We start from the raw sequence: 23,332 nt of genomic DNA on the forward strand, positions 1-23,332 counted from the left end.
TGTTTTACAATGTGGTTTTAATCAAAAGTTTCATCAACACTGGCTTTCCCCCTTGGGTTAGTCCTGGCCCGGGGTCGGGCATGCCTAACCCAGCAGGCCCCTTGACCTCACAGTTTGTGCAGGTGAGAAACTGGCTCCTGGTCTGTGTCAGCATTCTGAATCAACTCAAAGATGAATTTCACTTGGTTCTCATAGCCTTGGACTGAGATTTTCTCATTGATTCCATGGAAGCTGAGGAAAGTAAGATGCATTTAGGGAAGGAGGGGAGGGCCAAGTGCCACAGCACAAGTGTTATTATAGAGCACTTTCCTTACTCCCCTCACCAACCCGGAAACTACTGGCCCTCCAGGGCTAGGAAAGGGAGGGGCAAGGGAGGGGGCATCTGAGATTTCATATGACACATTGGTTGTTTCTCAGGGATCCATCCATGCTCATGACAAAGAACAGTGTGGAATAAACTCTTGGGGAGTCCAAAATAATCTCCTGCTGTGAAATCCACTCAATAATTTGTCCTCCAGGAGAATTGTCTTTTTTTTTTTTTGAGACAGGTTCTCATTCTGTAGCCCAGGCTAGAGTGCAGGGGTACAATCACAGCTCACTGCAGCCTCAACCTCCTGGGTTCCAGTGATCCTCCCACCTCAGCTCCTGAGTAGCTGGGACCACAGGCGTGTGGCTAATTTTTTTATTTTTAAAATTATTTTGAAGAGATGGAGTCTTGTTAGGTTGCCCAGGCCGGTCTCAAACTTCGCGGCTCAAGTGATCCTCCTGCCTCAGCCTCCCAAAGTATTGGGATTATAGGTGTGAGCCACCACACTTGACTGAGAACTATCTTTCCAATTCTCTTTCTCTTAGGACAGAGTACCTAGCTAGACTATCTCTAAGCCAGTCCCCTACTCTCCCACTAGAGGGTAGAGAAGGCAACTGCCCAGGGTACCTACCCAGTTTTCTGTGGCACCTAGGAACTTTACTATCAGACCTTACACCCACCAACCTGCCTCCCCACAGTGAAACAAAACAGAGCAAAACAAAACAAACAACCACCAAACTACATATGTAATCTCAAAGATAAAAGGAAACAGAGTACCTATCCATCTCCCATTTAAAAAACAAAAAAAGAAAGCTGTTCTTAAACTCCTATTCAAATATTTTCACTCTGTCTACAGAGGACTTAAGATGGGGAGACCAGGTCTGGACATGATAAGTAGCAGAGAGGTAAATGGAAATCGTCCTCCCATACCCCAGGATTAAAAATGTGCTGAAGAACCCACAAAAATAGTAATTCACACAGAGCAGTTAAAATTGGTGCTCACATCGTGGATTTCCATAGTGCTTTCTTCTGAGAAATCAAAACATGCACCCACCTTTGACCTCATGTGTGGTCTGCATTTCACAAAGTGCTGAGGAGTCTCCCCATTTTGTAAGTGGAGGAAACGGGGTCCAGAGGATAAGCCCTCTCCCAAAGACAGGAAGAGCTGGGATTAGCACCCAAGGGTACGGATTCCACCAGCTTCTCCCCAATCACCCAATTATCTCCATCTTTATAAAAGAGGGGCCAATTTCCATCAATTCTAGGGGGTGATGATGAGACTCTGGCAATAAGGACGGTAGATGGGTTAGGTTCTACAATGTCTCCATTTCATTTTGCCAAATCCCAGCTTCCCCCCGCCCTGATTCTGTGGACTGTCAGGAGCACAGGGTGGGAAAGAGACACGTCAAGTGTGTTTCTTTTCTCCCACTTGCTGCTCAAACCTGTTCCACTCACCGTTTTAAGTCTTCAGGCTGTAGATAGTAGGGATTGAACCTGTAGATGCCAGTGGTGAGGTCTGTAAAGAATCGGCTGTCTGTGTTGCCAAGACAAGTACCTAGAGAGGGAAGATAAACAGGAAAGGGGCTTTACATGAGCAACCAAACCAACAAAGTGGCTGGCATGTGGCCTGGCTGGAAAATTAGGATTACTGGGTCGTTACAGAGCAATGCCTGGGCTCTCTTGAAAGCCTATAGCTATCCTTACAAAACGCACCATTTCAGCCAGGAACATGGAATCTCCTTCCAAGGGCATTGGTGAGACATCCCTTGGATGGACCATTCAAGGGATGTCTCACCAATGCCCTTGGAAGTGTCCTCTCCCTGTGATGACCAGGGAGGCCAATATCTTCATTTCATACCCAAGGCCATGGCCATTTGCTATTTAAGAAACGAGAAACTAGATAGCACTTCTTTATCACCTGACCTTTATTCTGTATCACTCTAGGTCAAAAATAAATACCCTCTGGGAGAACTTTACTACTATAAAATATAACCCTCTTGAATTGGAACAAAATTTCCTGTTATTCTCACTCTCTGAAGGATGACTCTGTCTTCCTAGGGTCAAACCTTAGATCTGGAAAGTGCCAGGATACTCTTTCCAGTTTCCCACTCTCCTGAAGGTGGTAGCAGGTCACCTGGCAGGGGCTGGGACTTGTGCCCCTAGGTGTGTTCTTTGGGAAAAGAACTCAAGTGTGTGGGGTGATTTGAGACAGTAATTTGTGTTTTCTTTCATCTTCCACTCATGGTTTCAAATGGACATCCAGGCCCTTCACAGTTCCTTGCTTTGTGGTTGATTTCTGCCTGTCTTTTTTCTGTAAAAGCCTGGCCCCATTGGTGGACAAGTGCTCCAGAAGAAAGAGAATAGAGTAGGTAGCCTTTAAGGGCCAAGGGAGGAGAATCTGGGACTGTGAAGGCCGGGTTCCTGGATGTTTGGAGGAATCTCAGATTAGACCAAGGGAAAAGAAAACTAGACACGGGTCTTAATATTAGAGCATTAATAATTAAGCAATATCATTATTATTGAGCAATGTCTTTTTTCCTTTTTTTTTGACAGAGTCTTGCTCTGTCCCCCAGGCTGGAGTGCAGTGGTGCTGTCTCGGCTCACTGGAATCTCTGCCTCCTGGGTTCAAGTGATTCTCCTGCCTTATCCTCCCAAGTAGCTGGGACTACAGGTGCCCACCACCAGGCCCAGCTAATTTTTGTATTTTTAGTAGAGACGAGGTTTCACCATATTGGTCAGGCTGTTCTCGAACTCCTGACCTTGTGATCCACCCGCCTCAGCCTCCCAAAGTGCTGGGATTACACATGTGAGCCACCACGCCCGGCCAAGCAATGTCTTAATATTAGAGCAATAACCATTGACCAGAGATTCTCAAACTATGGTTAGTCATCACCTTAGTGATGACTAGGTTAGACATCACCACCTGTCAGAATCTCCTGTGGATATGTGTGAAAAAGGCAAATTCCAGGGTCCCTTCCAGATTTGGTTAACCCAAATCTTTGCAGTGAGTCCAGGTAATCTGCATTTTAATAGTTCCCTGGGGAGACCTCTTCCACTCTTAGATTGGAGAACCACTGTCTGCAAAGCATAGATTTGGATGGTGTGCTAGAAGGCTGCAGAAGGGGTACAGGTACAGAGGAGTGCTGCTGGGACTGATCTGGGCTGGGAAGCGTAAATTAGGTTAAGGCAAACGGTATGGGCTGGGAGGCTTTTCTGAGCTAAAGATTCTGAGCTTTGCTGCTGAGCTGTTATCCTAGAATGGATCAGAACCAGACTCTGGGAAAATCTTGGCCCCTTCTGTGACTCTTAGAGAGGAGGGAGTAGTCTAAGCCAATTCTCCCCTCTATGCCAGAGTGGCTGGCCTAGGTTAAGCAAGGACCCAGGCTTGACTGACCTAATTTATTGTTTCTGCTCCTTTCCTGTTTGCGTTTTCACTTCCACTCTGAAGGGAAAATACAGTTCTAGTCTCATCAGGAGGGGAAGCAGCCAGCTGTTTACAGGCTGAACATCTGGGGTAGGGGTGGGGAAGTAGACATTGGATAGGAAACAGTTCCAGCCCCCTCCTCCCTCCAGCCACAGCTGATGAAGTCATTACCTGGGATAGTAATATTGACTTCCGGGAAGACGGACTGTATGGTCTGGCGGAGCAGCTGGTAGCCCAAGGCCTTGTCATCATAAGGGCTGATGGGGAGGGGATCAAAGGCAGTCATCACATGGAACTGGACTCTGTTATCAGCCACAATGTTCTTCGTGAGTTCTAGGACCTCCAGGGTAGAAACAAAGGGGGTTTGATTTCTTATTGATTTCTATACATGTACAATATGAGCTTAAATATTCTGATTTCTTTCCAGCAAGGCAGAGCCCGGGGGTTTACAGACAGGACTCATTTTTTTAAACATTGGGACTTCAATTTCAGCTGACTGGCTAAAGGTGATGTAAGAGTTGGGTCTTCCTGGAAAGCAATCTATAGCATGATAGATTTAGGTTAAATGTTTTGGGAGACTTGTCTTACAGTCATGAATCAGATCTTGAATAGGAACAAATTTACATGAGCAACCAAACTAACGAAGTGGCAGGGGGGTGGCCTGGCTGGAAAATTAGGACTACTGGGTCACTATAGAGCAATGCCTGGGCTCTCTTGAAAGCCTATAGCTATCCTTACAAAAAGCACCATTTCAGCCAGGAGCATGGAATCTCCTTCAAAGGGCATTGGTGAGACATCCCTTGGATGAAAAATTGGATGGGAATTGGAAAATCAGGAAGTTATGTATCTTTCCCCTTGGGTGGTGAGCCACAGGCTGGTTGAAAGTGTTGAAGAGACAGCAGAATGTCAATCATCCCCAGGCTGGGGAATAGATGTGATGACCTGGCTTCAGCCTCGGAGAACCTCAGACAGGTGATAAAAAGGTCACACACTTTTCTTTCCCCTCTCTGGGCATTCCTGCTTCCTGTTTGTAACCAGCTGCACTGGAGCCAGGAAGATGAGCTCAACACAGACAAAAAGTCAGAAGTTGTGATACGGGTATTCAAGTTTTCTCTTTGCCTCCTTTCCTCGGGAAAGAACCTGAGGAAACTCCTAGAAAATTCAGTCTGAAACGAAGAGTAAATCCAGAAAAATTCCTGTCCCCAGTCAGGAAGTAGACCAGACCCTGAGGATTAGGTCACATAGAGCCATGTGGGAATGGACCAGGAGACTTAGAGGGACCTTCGCTCTCCAAAGCTCCAGCACTAGTCCCAATCCATTTGTTCAGTAGTTGCTTTAAAACTGCCTCTGCTCTAGAAAGGGGGGGTTGTCCCATAGCTGCAGATCACCTGAACGTGGGACATTATCTTAAGAGTACCTCTTTTTTTTTTTTTTTTTTTGAGACAGAATCTCACTCTGTCACCCAGGCCAGAGTGCAGTGGCACAATCTTGGCTCACTGCAACCTCCACCTCCCAGGTTCAAGTGATTCTCCTGCCTCAGCCTCCTGAGTAGCTGGGATTATAGGCGTGTATCACCACGTCTGGCTAATTTTTGTATTTTTAGTTGACACGGGGGTTTCACCATGTTGGTCAGGCTAGTCTTGAACTCCTGACCTCAAGTGATCTGCCCACCTTGGCCTCCCAAACTGTTGGGATTACAGGTGTGAGCCATCATGCCTGGCCAAGAGTACCTCTTTTTTTTTTTGAGACAGAGTCTCACTGTGTCGCCCAGGCTGGAGTGCAGTGGCACCATCTCAGCTCACTGCAATCTCTACCTCCTGGATTCAAGCAATTCTTCTGTCTCAGCCTCCCAAGTAGCTGGGACTATAGGCATGCACCACTATGTGCAGCTACTTTTTGTACTTTTAGTAGAGACGGGGTTTTGCCATGTTGGCCAGGCTGGTCTTGAAACTCCTGACCTCAGGTGATCCACCTGCCTTGGTCTCCCAAAGTGCTAGGATTACAGGTGTGAGCCACCGTGCCCTGTCCCAAGAGTACCTCTTTTATGCCAGAAGAATGTTAGGAGTTGAGTCTGGAGAGGAAGTGAAGGTTCCCACTTCTGGCTTAGAAACCACCATTTGAATCAAAACAAGTATCCCGCTATTGGATGGGCAAAGGGGTCACCAAGGTGTATTCTCACTTCTCAGACTATATTTTCACTCCAGCACTTATAATACAAGTATTCTAATACAAGAATTAGTGCACGGTCTTGACATATTCTCAGCCCATTGGCAAGTTTCTGAAGTCAGCCTCCATGAGGTGGGTTGGGACTATGCCCACTGCTCCAAATTCCTTAGAGGGTCCTCCAGAAATCAAAGAAGGCATGCAGAATGGATCCCTTCAGTAAGAGGCTGCAAGAGCTCAGGTTTCCCAGTAGCTGTTAGGCCAGGCAGGGACTGTGTCTGACTCAGGGGCAGGGACTGTCTATCTCATTTCCACATTTCCAGTAGCAAGCACATAAAAGGCATGCAATAAATCTTGGATACATAAAATTTAAAAGATGTGAACCAATAAAAATAAGAATAGGCGTTGATTCATTAAATAACTTGCCATGGGTTATATAGTCAGTTTTGTCAGGTCGGGTATCTGTCTGACTTTATGGGAATAACGCTTTACTGCTTCCTAAGTACATACAGTTAGAGATGGTGTGGAGTAGAACCTGAGAGGAGGTGTTCATCTGAGATGGACTCCTTAGTGGTATGAATGTTTAGCACAAGTTTCAAGGAAGGATATGAAACTGACAGAGATGAGGAAACAGATCATCTGAGCATGGAGAGGGGCAGGCACAAAAATTGAGATGTAACAACCAACTTTGTGCTTCAGACAGTCACTCACAGTTGTGTGAGCTTGGACAAGCTTCTTAACCTCTCTGTGCCTCAGCCTGCCTATCTGTTAACATGTAGATGATGGTAGCACCTACTTCATAAGTGGTGGTGACCTTTACTGGAGTTAATATGTGTAATGTGCTTAGGGCAGTGCCTGGCATATGGTAAGCACTCAAAAAATGCTAGCTGTTATTTGCTTGTTTAGAATAGAGGGACCACCTTGGGCAAGAATCAGAGGTACAAGAATGGAACTAGGAGGAGAGACTTGTCAATGGTGAGAGATCTCAAAGGTGACTTTAGAGCACACGAATCTCTCATTTCTCTGATCTCCTGTAGTTCTTTTTTTTTTTTTTTGAGACAGAGTCTCGCTCTGTCACCCAGTCTGGAGTGCAATGACGTGATCTCGGCTCGCTGCAACCTCTGCCTCCTGGGTTCAGGTGATTCTCCTGCCTCAGCCTCCTGAGTAGCGGGATTACAGGTGCTCACCACCATGCCCAGCTAATTTTTGTATTTTTGTAGAGATGGGGTTTCACCATGTTGGTCAGGCTGGTCTCGAACTCCTGACCTTGTGATCCGCCAGGCTCAGCCTCCCAAAGTGCTGGGATTACAGGCGTGAGCCACCGCACCCGGCCCAGATCTCCTGTAGTTCTTACAGTGCATTCCCACAACCTTATGTTGCTCTCTGTTTTATGTGTAAAGATATTTTCCTGTAAGTGAATGGTACAGCTGTTGAAGGCAAGGACAATGGATACTTAAAAACAGGTAAGGTCTTTAGAGTTAGCAAGTCCAGCTTCTGTCCTGCTGTAAGGCTGCTCATTAGAAAACTCATGACAGGTTGTCATCCCATCTGCTGGAATATTTCCAGTGGCAGAAAGCTCATCACTGCATGCTATACACCATTCCATTTTTGAGCATTTCAGTTATAAATGCCTTCCTTATAATGAACTCAGATACGGTGTCCTGTAATATCTAACCCCTCTCTTTCTTTTTGGAGACAGGGTCTTGCTCTGTCACCCAGGTTGGAATGCAGTGGTGTGATCATAGCTCACTGTAACTTCCAACTTCTGAGATCAAGAGATCCTCCTGCCTCAGCCTCCTGTGAGTAGCTGGGAGTATAGGAGTGTGCCTGCTTAATATTTATTTTTATTTGTAGAGATAGGGTCTCGCTGTGTTGTCCGGGCTGGTCTTGAACTCTTGGCCTCAAGCAATCCTCTGGCCTCAGCCTCCCAAAGCACTGGGATTACAGGTATGAGCCACTGTGCCTGGCCCTGCCTCTCCTTTTTTTGATAATGAATATACTCCAGCCTCATTCCAACTCCATGCCCTTTCCAAGGGCTGTTTTCCACCCAGCTGGGGCTTTCATCTCCCCAGGTCCTGGCACTCTTCCCTCCTCTCTATTCCCCTGCCACAGTGACCTTCCTTCCGGTCTCTCTGATGAAACCCCTGGAATCTCTAGGTCCATCCTGCCCACGTGCTGGAATGGAAAGCCTCCATGTTCAGAAAGCTTGTGGGTGCATTTGTCCTGGTTACTCCTCTCCCTCGGGCCCCATTTCCATGCATCAGGAACACTCCCTGCTGCACACCCTGTGCACAGAGCCTCGGGCTGCATCCAGCAGGAACACAGGCCGCCCCCAGAGTTCTCTCGCTCCATGGTGAGCACCTGTAATCCCACTACTCAGGAGACTGAGGCAGGAGAATCACCTGAACCCAGGAGGCGGAGGTTGCAGCGAGCCGAGATCACACCATTGCACTCCAGCCTGGGTGACAGAGCGAGACTCTGTCTCAACATACTCTAGTAATATAGTACTAAACTCACCATAAACACTCAGCAGAATCTTACCTGTCGAAATTAGAGGGCATCTGTACTGTTCCCCACTTTGTGCTCTTGCTGCCTGGATGCTATTGCCAGGTCTTTGCTCCTCCTCAGAGAGGGCTTCACTGACCACTGCATTTAAAGGAGCTCACTGCTCTACCCCTGCCCCAAAATTACTCTGTGACACAGCATCCTATTATTTTCTTTGTGGCATTTACCACTTAAAAAAAATCTCCTTGCTTACTGCTGTCTCTTCACTAGAACGTAAGCACCATTAGAATGGGAATCTTGTCTGTCTTGTTCACCATTCTCCCAAATACTTAGAAGAATGTCTAGTCCACAGTAGCTACCAATAGACACTTGAATGAATAGATGAAGGAAGAAAGGAAAGAATCTTCCCTACAACACTCTTATTCCACCCTTTTAGTGATGAGGAGCACAATTACAGTCCAAGATAGCACATTCCAAAACTCTCCCTCAAGTGGAGACTCTCTTAAACATCTCCCACTGGCCTCTCTACTCCTTCAGGCCCATTCAGGACACACTTTCCTTTCCACATGGCAACCTCTTGGATTTCTGAAGGTTCTGTTCCTCACAGCTAGGTGCTGGAGACCTACATACAACTGAAGTTGAATATGGAGCAGGAGAACTCTGGGGGCGGCCTGTGTTCCTGCTGGATGCAGCCCGAGGCTCTGTGCACAGGGTGTGCAGCAGGGAGTGTTCCTGATGCATGGAAATGGGGCCCGAGGGAGAGGAGTAACCAGGACAAATGCACCCACAAGCTTTTTGAATATGGAGGCTTTCCATTCCTCACTGCAGCACGTGGGCAGGATGGACCTAGGGATTCCAGGGGTTTCATCAGAGAGACCGGAAGGAAGGTCACTGTGGCAGAGGAATAGAGAGGAGGGAAGAGTGCCAGGACCCGGGGAGATGAAAGCCCCAGCTGGGTGGAAAACAGCCCTTGGAAAGGGCATGGAGTTGGAATGAGGCTGGAAAAAAAACTGGTGGAAAGAAGCTCAATGAGGGGAATTCAGTGATTTCCTGGCCCCATGAGACCCCAGGGAGAGGACAAAGGTTGGCACCTGATGAAAGGCAGGAGAACCCAGGGCTCACATTGGTCTTAACTCCCCCGCACTCCCCCGACCCCCTTCAATGGTGTGTGGCTCTGGGCAGGATGTCGATCTGCTCCCCGCTCTACAATGGGGAGTGTGCCTCTCTCCTTGCATGAGGGCAAGTAAAGTCCTCTCTGGGGAAGAACTTAGGAGAAAGGACCGTAGAAGTCCAAGTGCCACTGACCCTTGATGATCTGTGCCACAGAACTGCCCCTAACCCTGGTGTATTCTGGAATGTATAACTCATCTGATAGTCACTGGGTTGCCTTTTTGGATCTTTTTTTTTTCTGAAGCATCAGGTTTACCTTTTGAATTCCTTTTGCTTAGTCTGATGTTTAAATAAGCTGGCATTTACTGTGGATGTCAGACATTCTGTGTAACTTCTACTCACCCTTCGGCTTTCAGCTTAAACATCACTGCCTACTGTAGTCCCAGCTACTCGGGAGGCTGAGGCAGGAGAATGGCGTAAACCCGGGAGGCGGAGCTTGTAGTGAGCTGAGATCCAGCCACTGCACTCCAGCCCGGGCGACAGAGCAAGACTCCGTCTCAAAAAAAAAAAAAAAAAAAAAGAAAAAAAAAAAAATCACTGCCTTAGGAAGTCTTGCCTGATTCCCAGATGGGGTCTGGTTCCTTGTTATATTCTCTAACAAGCACCAGGTTCCTCTTCATTATAGCACTCATCGTGTTTTGCAATTATACATTCATTTTTAAATTGATGTTTGTAGCAGACCATTGCAAGGCTCTGGCCTCAACTCTTTTCTCTCCTAGCTCTCTGCACCTTCTTCCCATGGGCTTTTATTCAATCTAGAGGTTCCCATGATGTGAGTGACACTCCAGCCGCATCTCTAGTTCATATCTCTCTCCAGACCTGAAGTATTTATAATTGCCTATTTCATATGTTACAAGTTTCTCAAACTTCCAAACTATGATATTCTTGAACTTGTTTTTATTTCTGACTTTCCAATCTTAGTGAAAGTGGTCAACTACCCAGGTGAAAAACCTTGGAGCCATCCTGCTTTTCTCTCACTCCACACCCATATACATACCACATCCTATTGAACCCACCTCTGTCCCACCTCTGGTGGGTGCCCTCTTCTCCACCCCATGACCATGGCCTCAGTCCAGACCTTCACATGCACTACCTAAGATGCTGCAATAGCTCCCTGTCTCCTTCTCCTCCAGCACTCCCTCTTCAATGCTGCTAGCATGACCTCTCTAAAAGCAAATCTGAGTATTTGATTGAAGACCTCTAAAAGTTCTCTCCTGTCACAGATTTCACAGATTAGGGCCCAAACTCCTCAGCATAGCATACAAGGCCCAGATCTCTAAACTACAACTTCATTTCCTATCAGTTTTCATCTCCTATTACTTGTCCCCAATTTATCCTATTCCTTAAGCCACAATGAATGTCTTACTTCTAGCCAAGTTCTGTTTGTCCTCTAAGGCTTGGTTCAAAATTTTGGTAGCCAGAAAAGACTTTTTTGACCCTAAGAAGTAGCATGAATTTCTTTCTTTGCAGTGGTCCTATGGCAATTTGTTCACCTCTAATTTTTTTTTTTTTTTTTTTTTTTTTTGAGACAGAGTCTCGCTTGTTGCCCAGGCTGGAGTGCAGTGGCTGGATCTCAGCTCACTGCAAGCTCCGCCTCCCGGGTTCACGCCATTTTCCTGCCTTAGCCTCCCGAGTAGCTGGGACTACAGGCGCCCACCACCACGCCCGGCTAGTTTTTTGTATTTTTTAGTAGAGACAGGGTTTCACCGTGTTAGCCAGGATGGTCTCGATCTCCTGACCTTGTGATCTGCCTGTCTCGGCCTCCCAAAGTGCTGGGATTACAGGCTTGAGCCACCGCGCCCAGCCCTCTAATTTTTTTTTTTTTTGAGACGGAGTCTCGCTCTGTTGCCCAGGCTGGAATGCAGTGGCCGGATCTCAGCTCACTGCAAGCTCTGCCTCCAGGGTTTACGCCATTCTCCTGCCTCAGCCTCCTGTGTAGCTGGGACTACAGGCACCCACCACCTTGCCCGGCTAGTTTTTTGTATCTTTTAGTAGAGATGGGTTTCACGTGTTAGCCAGGATGGTCTCGATCTCCTGACCTCGTGATCCACCCGTCTCGGCCTCCCAAAGTGCTGGGATTACAGGCTTGAGCCACCGCGCCCGGCCTGGCCCTCTAATTTTTATAATCATAGTTTAGGGTTGTGGCTAAAAGCACAAACTCTGGAACTAGACAGCTAGATGTATAATCTTGGGTATACTATTTGATTGCTGTGGTACTCTGTACCTCAATTTTCACCAGTTAAATGCAGATTTAGGGTGGGTGGTTGTGAGGATTAAAATGTACGGGTATACCTTAGAAAGGTGCCAAATATGGCTGGGCATGGTGGCTCACACCTGTAATCCCAACACTTTGGAAGGCCAAGGTGAATGGATCACAAGGTCAGATCGAGACCACTCTGGCTAACACAGTGAAACCCCGTCTCTACTAAAAATACAAAAATTTAGCCGGGCACATGTGCCTGTAGTCCCAGCCACTCAGCAGTCTGAGACAGGAGAATTGCTTGAACCCGGGAGGCAGAGGTTGCAGTGAGCCAAGATCATGCCACTGCACTCCAGCCTGGGCCACAGAGCGAGACTCCGACTCAAAAAAAAAAAAAAATACATAGCAAACCTACTACATATATATAATGTTTGTTACTACAGGTATTGCTATCATTTATTCATACTTATCTTCCACTCCAGACCCCATGTATATCCAAACCCAGGATCTCCAATCCTAGCGAAGTAATTGGTGCATAGGTTGTCTTTGAAAAATGTTGGTTGAATAAATGGGACACTGGACCAGCCCTAGGACTGTAGTTAAACCCGGGCCCTGAGGGCCACATCTCCCTGATGCTGCATGAACTGTCTGGAACATATGGTACATACCTCTTGGACTGTCTGTCCAGAGTGAATCCGGAAGTTGACTGCGGCCTTGGCTACTGAGGGGATGACATTCACCTAGAGAGAGAAGCACAAAACCCTGGCCTGAGTCAACCTCAATCTTCTACATCTGCCTGCCCAGGAAATGCTAATTTCCTCAGCTCAGGCAGAGCTGGCTGATTTGACTTAAGGACCCAAGGCTTAGCTTTTCTAGTCTGCCTCTTGTCTTCTCTGAGCTAAGTGACATGTGGTTATATTCAGAGCTGAAGGGGTGTCTCTGCTTTAAGCCAGACCTTTGTGCTTCTTGGTGCTGGAGGGGGTCACAGACATGTTCAGAGCAAGGCTGCTTTCTCTGATCGCCCAGATATCTCTGTTTTGGCCCCATGCTGTGCCATTAGAAGCCTTCTGCATGCACTTTCTTTCCCAGCACACCCAGGACATTTCTGCAGCTGTTAACATTAGTGCTTACTCACAACGGGGCAGCCAGAGCCTCTGTTGGCCCCCATCATGGCATAGCACGGGGCTCACATCAGGTTTGATGCTTGAGGGGGATGAGAAGAACACATACTCCTCACATATTCCTGGTCAGGCAGGAACAAAAGAGTGACAGAAAAGTAACCTTCAGAGTAAGAAAAGGACCCTAGTGCTGCCCAGTGCTCTGCCTATTCTTACCTATTCCCAGCCAGTGGCTGAGCCAAGACAGAGGGATCTGGCTTGTTCTCTATGGCTGTTAGTGTGTTTCTGAGACCCTAAGACCTCATATACCCTTTGGGAGCTGGTTCCCACTTATCCTTGAGGCTGCTGAGCAATTGTTCTAACCAATCAGATAAGCCAGTCAGGCAGTAATTGCCTCCCCATTCCTGACCCTCTAGCAGGGATTGGTGGTTTCCCAGGTCCTGTTGTAAAATCTGACTTTTTTGCCTGACCAGGAGGAATCCAGGACTAATTGGAGAAAAGAATTAGGCTAGGAAGGGATTGTTCCTTGGAGGCCCGGAGACTCCCCAAGTACATATGTTTCTTTGAACTCGTATGGTGCAAAAAAGCACTAAGTTGTTAGGGACAGAACTGGGCTGTTGAAAATTAGCTGTTGCAACCTCTTTGTGCATCTGTTTTCTCAACTGGTTATTGGGGTAATACTCATAGGGCTCTTAGAAGGGTCAGATGGAGTAACAAAGTATCCTGGGGGGATGAAAACACCACTCAAATGTCAGGACACAGTGCTATTATTCTGATGAACACTACAGCTGACACACTGGACACTCCAGGAAGTTATGCCAGGAATTAATTCAGGGGCATCATTCACTTATATACCTGATTACTAGAGTGCTTCAAGGTCACATTGTACTCTAGGTGAATGGTGCCCCTTGAAGTTGTGCTGGTGGTACCAGCAGTTACAAGAATGGTCTAACTCCCTTCAAGATTTCAGAAAGGCCTATGTCTTTGCATGGCTAGGCTTGGATCCAGCTGACACACAGAGAAGGAAGGAAGGGCCAGTAGATAGAGCCAAGGAAGGGAGGAGTGGAGGGTGGTAGGGAAAAGCTGTATGGGGAGGAACCAGAGATGTTACCTTGATCCCTGCTTCGAATATGGTGAGTGCCGTGGTGGTCCTGATCATTGCATTGGTTAAGGGATTTTTCTCCATAAACCTAAAACAAACGGACCAAGGGCAGATGTTAGAAAGAACCAATGGGGTGAAGGAAAGGGCAGAAACATTACCCACTTTCCTGAACCCTGGAGATCTTTAAGACTGAGAGAGACATCTGAGAGATGTCTTAAATATACACACTTAGAGATGCAGTGTCTGGTGGCTGAGGGATGATTAGTCAGGTCCAGTTAAGCCAAGGAGAGGGGCCTGGGGGGTGGGTAGGTTTGAGGTGAGGGATATGAAAGAAGGAAAGATAATACTTTACCTGGTTATAAGGGGTTCAAATAGCCGTGGGTTGCTCAGGATTTTATCGACAGGGAAGGGAAACTGGGAAAGAACAAGGTCAGCAGGATTTCCAAGGGGTCAGCACCACAGGGTCACCTCTACTTTAGCCTGGGTCTCTGAGACCTGGATGTCTCTCTACTTTAGAACTGCCTCAGGAGCCCTTAGCAGTCAGGAGTGCTGCTAAATTCAGTTAGCTCAATCCCTGCTAGAGGGTCAGGAATGGGGAGGCAATTACTGTCTGGCTGGCTTATCTGATTGGTTAGAACAATTGCTCAGCAGCCTCAAGGATAAGTGGGAACCAGCTCCCAAAGGGTATATGAGGTCTTAGGGTCTCAGAAACACACTAACAGCCATAGAGAACAAGTCAGATCCCTCTGTCTTGGCTCAGCCACTGGCTGGGAACAGGTGAGAATAGGCAGAGCACTGGGCAGCACTAGGGTCCTTTTCTTACTCTGAAGGTTACTTTTCTGTCACTCTTTTGTTCCTAGCTGACCAGTAGTATGTGATACTTCTTCCCATACCTCATCTGCCATTTGCCGCAATACTGTCACCAGCGTCCCGCTTCCAAATATGATAGGCATTGGTGTCTGCTCCAGTCTGGAAGAGAAACAGAGTCCTCAAGACTTAGCGAACCCCAGCCAAAGATCAGTGGCTTGAAGAGGAGAAGAAGGGAAATAGGAGGAAGTTTCAACACTCCTGGCCAAGAGGTCTCCCATTCACCTCCCTCCCACCTCCACCAACTCAACATTCTGAAGATCTCAAAACACCCGCAGAAGCTTTCCCTGTCTACCAAGTCGGCATTAGGGTCCTTCTTTCCTCCCTCTGCTGTTCTCTAGAATCTTGTGTGTCCACTCTCATAGTCCATCCCATACTACAGCAGAATTGTCAGTCTCCTGACAGTCTGAATGAATATAGCACTCCTTCCCATTTTGCTAAGAAAACCCAGCCAGGGGTAAGCTCTGCTGTTACAGATTCTGCTGTCCTCATTCATAGCCAGTGGCTCTTATTTCTTTTTGTCCTCCTGCCAGGACAGGTGGAGAATTTCGACAGCTCTACCAGTCATTGCCAATTTGTGATTCTAAATGTCTGGACTCTGGACTACTCTAGTTCCCTGACCCAGCTTCTGCCTGTAGGTCCTTGCTTTCCATATGTATATACTGATAGATCCTCTTCTGACTCCAGCCCTTGCAGGATACTGGTGGCTCTGTCTCTCCTGTGTCTCCCTCAACCCCCACCTTGGAAGGAATTCTCACTCCATTTGAGATGACCCCAGTCTGGTATCTGTGAGCCATGCTGAAATAACTCTTTGTTTACACCTCTTGTATTAATCGCCTGGATCTTTAGTCTGTCCTGGGTTTCCCCTTCTGTTCTTCCTCTAGTGTCGATTTTTTAAAGCATAGCTTCCCAGCCCAACTTTAGGGCAGGAAGCTGAGCCTCCTCAAATTTAAAGTGGGAAAGTGCTAGGTCTTCCATCTTAAGTCTGGCATGGGAGCAGAGCCAGGAGTTGCTTACCGGCTGACAGCAGCTGCGAGGATGCCAATGCTCGTCTCCTTTGGAGGAGCTGAAGAGTGGCCTGAAGACATGTTTACTTGCAGCAAGAGGTTCATGGAACCCTTCTCTGAGACACCAATTCTGTAGAAGAGGATCGGAAACCACCCTCCTGACTTCTTGCCTCTCTGAATTCTCCCATAGGCCCATAGATCCATCTGTGCAATAGTCTAGTGGGCAAGGAGGTAGCTTCATGCAGTTTTAAAAATTTTATACTGGAGGAAGAATGGAGGGGGAAGCCTAGGAGAGGTTAAAGATTGGGGCGATTAATGCGAGAGGTGTAAACAAAGAGTTGTCTCAGCATGGCTCACAGATACCAGGCTGGGGTCATCTCAAATGGGGTGAGATTTCCTTCCAAGGTGGGGAGTGGGGTGCTTTACTCACAAGGCGATGGGCTTCTTGAAGTCGGGAATGAAATCATCCAAGATGAAGCCCCCCTCATCCACAACGAAGGCTAGCTGGACGCCCCTTGACTGTAGCAGGGCTGAGACCTTCTGAGCCCCTGTCCCTGACGACTGCAGACATGGAACACAGAGCTATAGTCCTTCTCAGTCAGAGACAGACCTCCAGACATAGCTAATGGGGACCCATTCAGCCTAGCTAGGGGCTCCAGAACCTTTCTACCTAGTCTCCTTCCTGGGAGCCAGGGCCCTAGAGAATTCTGCCTCACAGAATCCTGGAATGTCAGAGCTGGAAAGGTCCACCCTCCCTTATTTCACAAATGAAGAAACTGGAGCCAAAAGAGTGAAGTGACTTGCCCAGGGTCTAATTAAGTAGCATCATTGCAAATAAAATGCAGTTATCGCTCTCCCTTTTCAGTTCTTTTTCCATCACACCTATGTTTCTCAGGGTATAGGTGATGGACCCGCTGCCTGCCTCAGATATTATGAAGGAGTTTGTTAAAAATTCAGATCTATGGCACAGGGCCCAGGAATCTGAATTTTGGTCAAGGTCCTTAGATAGTCCTGGCATATAGACACACAGAGAAGGTGGTAAACTACCATATCATGGAGACCTTGCCACTGTGGGCAAACTGGACTAGGGTTAAGCGCCCACTCCCCTACCCTCAACAGAGGACAGAGATAGGTATAAGATGAGGAGGTTCTACCTCCTCATCATGGCCCAGAGAAATGAAGAAAGATCTTCGGGGGATGTACTTCTTGATCAGCAGGAGCTCCAAGGCCTGCAGTAATGCCTGGGGTTCAGAAGCACAACGGAAGAGGAAAAAGACATTATTTAGGTGGGTGTACCAGGGTATCAGAGACACTCAGTTGCCTGTTTTCAAGGATGGTGGGATAAGGATCTGATAGATTCTCTTGAAAGAGAACAGATTCAAATAGTACAGGGGACCTGATGTGGAGAAACATAACCTTTACCACCTGGAGAAGAGTATAAACATATCAATGACAGGACTGAAAGGGTCCCTGGGGATCATTTAATCCCATTTACAGCTGAGAAATCAAGGCCCAGAGAAGGGAAGTGACAAACTGATGGCTGGAACCCAGGTCTCCTGGAGCCAAGGTTCTTTTTACCATTATCGTCCACCTGCCAGGGTCAGTCAAGCACCCCCATCCTGAATTGATCTTTAGGGCCCCAAGTCAGAGGGAACATTGCATCTCAGACCATCACAGAGTTCTTGTCGTCCAGTGTGCCCCGACCATAGATGGCGCCTTCACGCTCCAACCCAGAGAATGGGGGCACTTCCCAGCCTTCCTCAGGGGCAGGCACCACATCAAAGTGAGCCATCAGCAGGTAAGGCTGCAAGCTGGGGTCCGAGCCTTTGATAGTGAACAGGTGGCTATACTCTTCCACAACTTCATGCTGGATAAAGCTGGTGCTGAGCACTGTAGGAAAGACTAGAGGCAAAAAGGGCAGGCAGGGAGAACCAGGGTTAACAGTTTCCTTAGGTTTTCCTACCATGTTGTGCTTCCTGTTCCTTTATTTACTTGTTTTTTTAAACATGCATCCTTCTTTAGGAAGCCTTCTAGGACAAAGCTAGTCTGATTCCTGATCTACCTGGACAATCTTTGAAATTCGTCTTCCCCATATTTCAATGTGCTATTACTATATAATAACATGCAAATCAAGACCCACCATTAAGGCCAGGCGCAGTGGCTCATGTCTATAATCCCAGCACTTTGGGAGGCCGAGGCAGGTGGATCACCTGAGTTCAGGAGTTTGAGATTGGCCTGGCCAACATGGCGAAACTCCGTCTCTACTAAAAATACAAAAATCAGCCAGGTGTGGTGGCTCATGCCTGTAATCCCAGCTACCCAGGAGGCTGAGACAGGAGAATCACTTGAACCTGGGAGGCGGAGTTTGCAGTGAGCTGAGGTTGCCCCGTTGCACTCCAGCATGGGTGATGACAGCAAAACTCCATCTCAAAAAAAAAAGAGACTCGGCCAGGCGTGGTGGCTCATGCCTATAATCCCAGCACTTTGGGAGGCCGAGGCAGGTGGATCACTAGAGGTCAGGAGTTTGAAACCAGCCTGGCCCACATGGTGAAACTCTGTCTCTGTTTTTTGTAAAAATACAAAAAGCAGCCAGGCGTGGTGGCGCGTGCTTGTAATCCCAGCAACTTGGTAGGCTGAGGCAGAACTGCTTGAATCCAGGAGCTGGAGGTTGCAGTGAGCTGAGATCACACCACTGTACTCCAGCCTAGCCGACACAGCAAGACTCCATCTCAAAAAAAAAAGACTCACTATTAAGATGGTCAATATCTCAAGCTCAGGCTTGGTCAGACCCATAACATGCTATCACAAGTACATGTTAAAGGGCTATGCAGATGAAGGATGCATTAAATTTTGACCATAGGAGGCCTCATTAATCAAATTATATTAAATTATTATATTAAATTAGTAGGCCCCATTAACCAAATTATATTTAAATATTATATTAAAAATCCAGAGACATTTTTCTTTTTAAAAAGCTACACATCTAGTGTATGTGTTATGTGAACATAAAGATTATTCTGTTTAGCACAAGGTCGTACTTCTGTGTGCAGGTGTAGATGTTCCTAGGGTCAATTATTCAAGTGACCTTAGCTACATGGGAGAAATAGATTTTCTCTCTCTCTGGGCTTTTTGGAAGAATTCACATATACTTCTGTGGATACCCAAAAACTGAAGAAGAATATGGTTTTATCTTGTCACCTAGCTTATCTAGTTCACTGTCACTATACTTTTATTTTCCTGCGTTTATCTCCTATTTAGTAGAGACTTCCAGCCTTTCCAGCCTGGCCTCAGCTTGGCTACTGGGCATTAATCCCTGAGCCACTCATTTTTGTTTTTTCCTTCTTCTTTTTTTTTTTTTTTTTTTTTCAGGGACAAGGTCTTGAACTCTCACTTATGCTTGAGCACAGTGGCACATTCATAGCTCACTGTAGCCTTGAACTCCCGGACTCAAGCGATCCTCCCACCTCAGCCTCCTGTAACTAGGACTACAGGTGCGAGTGACCATGCATGGCTAATCCCAGAGCCATTTGTCTCAGGGTGTTAGAGAGGGGGCTACTTGCTGCTCCTAGACCAGCTTCTCCCACCTCCAACAACTTCGGAGGGGTTGTTTTTAATTAGATTTAGCAAGGTAATCTCACTACTCTCCATGAGATTTTCACAAGGAGAGGGAGGAGTTCCAAGAATCCTTTTTTCCTCTGACCCATCGGTCCACAGTTCTGTACTCAATGGGTGGTGGGGATGAGGGAAAAGGACTGATGTTATAGCTCAAAGTTGTTGACTGCCTAGAAGCCTAGAAATGTGTTAGTAATGAATCTGGAGTAGGCCTGAGTACATTGAGTGTATGTGCACAGGTGTGTGGGGGTGTGTAAGGAGGTAGGTAGGGGTGGGAGGAGCATGGAACATAGTTCTGGGCAGTTGCATAAGTAGAAGGAAACGTTAATTCTACCTTTTGATGATTTAGCATTTATTGAATGACACATACGTAGGGCAAAGTTTGAGAGAGTTTACACTCTCACGCGATGGCTGGATGAACTCTCAATCTTTGCCCTACATATGGTGGCTTAGTTTTTCCAAGAGCAAATCTACAGTCTCTACTCTGTCCATGGGAATTAGATTGTCCTCTGATCAGTCGCAAAATAAACTCGTTATCACTTTGTAAAAGAACGGTGTCTCCATTGCTATTTCTACCACCCACCCCTTGCCCCTGATTTGCAGCTGACCTTTATAAATGTATTTTCCAAACTCAACCAGGGCTGTGGTATTGGCCTTCTCATAGCTAAAAGTCACTGTTGGAATCTGGATGGCACCTGTCAGAGTCAAATAGTGAGAGATGAAAGATTAAAAATGAATTAATCATTGTTTTTTTCTACAGTCCTCTGTGCATAAAAAGTTCTTTTGCATTTATTATCATATTGCAGAGGGCAAAACACTAATGTGAGGTAGGCGCTATTGTTTCCCCTAATTCAAAGATGAGGGAAAAAGCTTGGAGAGGTTAGGTGAGCTGTGTGAGCAACAGGCAGACTAGAGATTTAAACCCATGTCTTCTGGGTTTGTTAGGCTGATACGGTTCTTAAAGGCAAATACAGTCTAAGATTGGGGGGACGTGGATTTTTGGACCCTGGTCTTGAAGGGAAGCTACTATAAATTACTTTCTAAGGCCTCACTACCTGTGAAATCACCACTTCCTTTGATGAATCCAAGCTTCATCATTCTCAAGGCACCCACTGTCCTGGGTCCCTACATCAATGAGGCTTGTGTGTTTTTGTTTTTGTATGTAAAGGCTTATTCCTAATGTGGAGTCTCACTAGTCTGTCAACCAAGACCAGCTTTTTGGGCATATAATGCCCGGGAAGGGGTGGATTTAGAAGCCCCCAAACAAACTCCTCAGTCCTAAAATAATCTCATCCTCCTTACTCAGTTGTCTCAATTCCTGAAACTTCTCTGGGCTCCTCTCTTTGAGTCTTTAAGGCTTTACAGTTTTAAAGAGTTGCATGATCAAAGACAAACACCACTGGGAGGGAAAGCATGAGTCATGAGAATATTGAAGTAGACTGCTCTCCAAGAACACAGTGAGAACAAATTCACCTGAGGCAGGAAGGGTCTCTGAAAGACAAACTTCATCAGTTTTGCTAAGGATCAACGCTACAATAGCATAGCCCACCAGATAGATGGGGAAGCCGAGGTTCAGAAAGATTCAAGTGCCTACTCAAGGGCAGACCCAAGGATCTGAGCTCAGGTGTTCTGTCCCCTGCTCAGAGTTCTAAGCTGTGTTGCTATAAGGTCCCTATTCTAGGTTCTTACATAGCTTTCTATCTGTTCTGTGCAGACTGGGAGTGGCTGTCTAATGCCTTTTAGAGGACTATTTATGCTTTGGGAAAATGCTGCCTCCCAGGCCTGTCAGTCTAGCATATGAACAATCTACGTCCAACCATTGGGGTTAGCTTTTGGTCCCTGCATCTGCTTCTATATGTTTATGCAGGCAGTCTCTCTTAATCCATTACTTAATGAAAGGGAAAAGACTGGAGCTAAGCTGAATGGTAAAGAAGGATTTCATCCTATAGGATCTAGCACTCTGAACAGAAACTTTCCTGTTTCCTGGCAAATGCAGATTCAGAACGGGAATGAGTTTTTGGTCTGGATTACAGATCTAGGGGAGACATATTCTTCAATTAGGACTGAGAATTAGGAACATCCCACACCCCAGGAACACTCCACTCCCTTTCTTTAGAGCCATCTGATCCCAGCGAGTCCGGCACTAGATACTGAGACCCACTGCCCACTCTTTGCTGTGGGGCCCTGGGGAAGATCATTTAGCTGACCTAAGCCTCAATTTCTCTCCTTTGCAGATAAGACTAATATCATTTGTCTTATTTTACGACACCGCAGTAATTTATCAGGCATGCAAACTTTCAAAGGTTAAAAGTGATGTACCAATGAAAGTTCGTGTAATACTCGAGGCAAGCAGGGGAAAGAGTGGACGGTGGTCACGTCAAGAGGGGTGAAGTTGGAGTTTCCAGGTTAGGCAGGGCACACCAGAGTTCCAGGAGGCAGGAATGGGGGAAGTGTGACGTCCCCAGGCCGGGGCACGATGTGCTGGGAAGGGTGCTGGGGCCGGGCTGGGGTGCGTGTCGGGGCTCCGGCTGCAGTAGCTGATGCTTTGCGGCGGAAGCGGGGAGTCACGGGTTGACCTGGGGAGGGAAGGACCGACATCTGAGTATAGATGGGTGAAGGGGACCAGGGTTCACCTTTCAGCGCCTCTTTCATCGCGACCAGCTCCTCTTTGCTGAACTCAGCAGGGATTCGCGACTCCCTCTGATGCTCGTCGCTTCTCAGGCCCATCGATCTGGAGACGGTGGCGAAAACTAGGAGCAGCATAGCCGCCAGGGCCAGCACGCAAAGGCACCGCTGAGCCATGCTTCTCTCGAGCTCCTGATGTCAGGCTGCCGGAGGAGTTCTGACCTAAACGCCCCGACTAGCGTTTCTGGGTCCTGGCTCTGTTCTTATTCCGGCAAACAGCCTTAGCCACACCCCATCTCCAGATCTGACCAGTCATCGATTCGCTAGGACTGCGGAACACCCAATCGACAGAATGACCCCGCCCAGGAACCTTAAGGCCTTTCGGGGGTTGTGGTTTTTCATGCTGAGGCCAGCAGATACAGTAGAGCACAGGTGAGGTCGGGCTCCAGGCTAGAGTCAGGTCTGGTCTGCACTTGATCTCTCACCCATAAATCCCTTCCTGTATGACAACAAATCAAATAAAGGAGGAAAAGCAAAATAAAACGCACGAAACTTATCAGACCATACTCTGCTGCTCCCTTTTTCCGAAGCTTAGGACCTGACCACCATTCCCTAGGTTCTGGCGGGGAGCTCTCTAGGTTCCCAGCCTGATTTCATCTAAAATTGGAACAAATCGCTCTGTTTGTAGATACTGCTTTGAAATACCAGCTCAGAGGGTTGGCTCCTGTTTAGAAATTTTATTGAAAGTGCTTTTAATATTAATGTTAACACGACATTTTTGCAACTCTAAACAGGTACAGTAAGACTGAAGGATTTTTAGAAAGATTACTATAAAATATTTAAGAGAATTTTGATGTATAAAGAATTTTGATGTATTCAACCAAGTGAAATTTTATGGTTATTCAGAGTGGAGGATCTTTCTGGAAAAAAGAAAACCTGTCTTATGTCACAGAAATATAAAATTAGATTTCTTGAAGCCAGAAGAAACTGTTCCTTCCAGATTTCTTGATGCAATTTTATCTGGCACCACTCTCAAATTTTAGAATTCTCAAGAAAAATTCAGTAAGTGCTATACAGTCAGTAAGGTCATATTGCTACCTGTGACCAAAGCTACAAATTCACACTCCTGGCGTTTGCATTTCATTTAAGATTTGCTTAAAACAAACAAACAAACAAACAAAAAAAACTTCAGCCATGTAGTTACTTTTCTTTTCTTTTCCTTTTTTCTTTTC

General features: G+C 46.8%; 1 protein-coding gene across 2 annotated transcripts; it reads right to left on the reverse strand.

The window, feature by feature from the left end:
• PM20D1 (peptidase M20 domain containing 1) lies at nucleotides 1-22,381 on the reverse strand. Of its 2 annotated transcripts, XM_078004664.1 has the most exons (14): nucleotides 22,109-22,381; nucleotides 20,084-20,170; nucleotides 17,533-17,765; nucleotides 17,018-17,104; nucleotides 16,294-16,424; nucleotides 15,874-15,993; nucleotides 14,883-14,958; nucleotides 14,342-14,403; nucleotides 13,999-14,077; nucleotides 12,438-12,509; nucleotides 3,903-4,071; nucleotides 1,763-1,862; nucleotides 1,362-1,589; nucleotides 1-231 (listed from the first exon to the last, which is right to left on the reverse strand). In XM_078004664.1, exons 1-13 carry the CDS (start codon nucleotides 22,275-22,277, stop codon nucleotides 1,388-1,390), a joined length of 1,587 nt encoding a protein of 528 aa, XP_077860790.1. In that variant the 5' UTR covers nucleotides 22,278-22,381; the 3' UTR covers nucleotides 1-231; nucleotides 1,362-1,387. The 2 variants fall into 2 exon arrangements, with proteins under 2 accessions (XP_077860790.1, XP_014974581.3); XM_015119095.3 differs by lacking the exon at nucleotides 1,362-1,589.
• Between the last annotated feature and the right edge of the window lie 951 nt (nucleotides 22,382-23,332).

This window comes from Macaca mulatta, chromosome 1 (genome assembly GCF_049350105.2).
Source record: "Macaca mulatta isolate MMU2019108-1 chromosome 1, T2T-MMU8v2.0, whole genome shotgun sequence".
Taxonomy (NCBI): domain Eukaryota; kingdom Metazoa; phylum Chordata; class Mammalia; order Primates; family Cercopithecidae; genus Macaca; species Macaca mulatta.

What these genes read in the sequence shown, in the direction of transcription:
- PM20D1 (XM_078004664.1), bottom strand. Translation starts at nt 22,277, where the DNA reads ATGGCTCAGCGGTGCCTTTGCGTGCTGGCCCTGGCGGCTATGCTGCTC. An exon ending in GATGAAAGAGGCGCTGAAAG is followed by an intron (nt 20,171 to 22,108) that starts GTGAACCCTGGT and finishes TGACTCTGACAG; the next exon opens with GTGCCATCCAGATTCCAACA. An exon ending in ACGACAAGAACTCTGTGATG is followed by an intron (nt 17,105 to 17,532) that starts GTCTGAGATGCA and finishes TCTGAACCCCAG; the next exon opens with GCATTACTGCAGGCCTTGGA.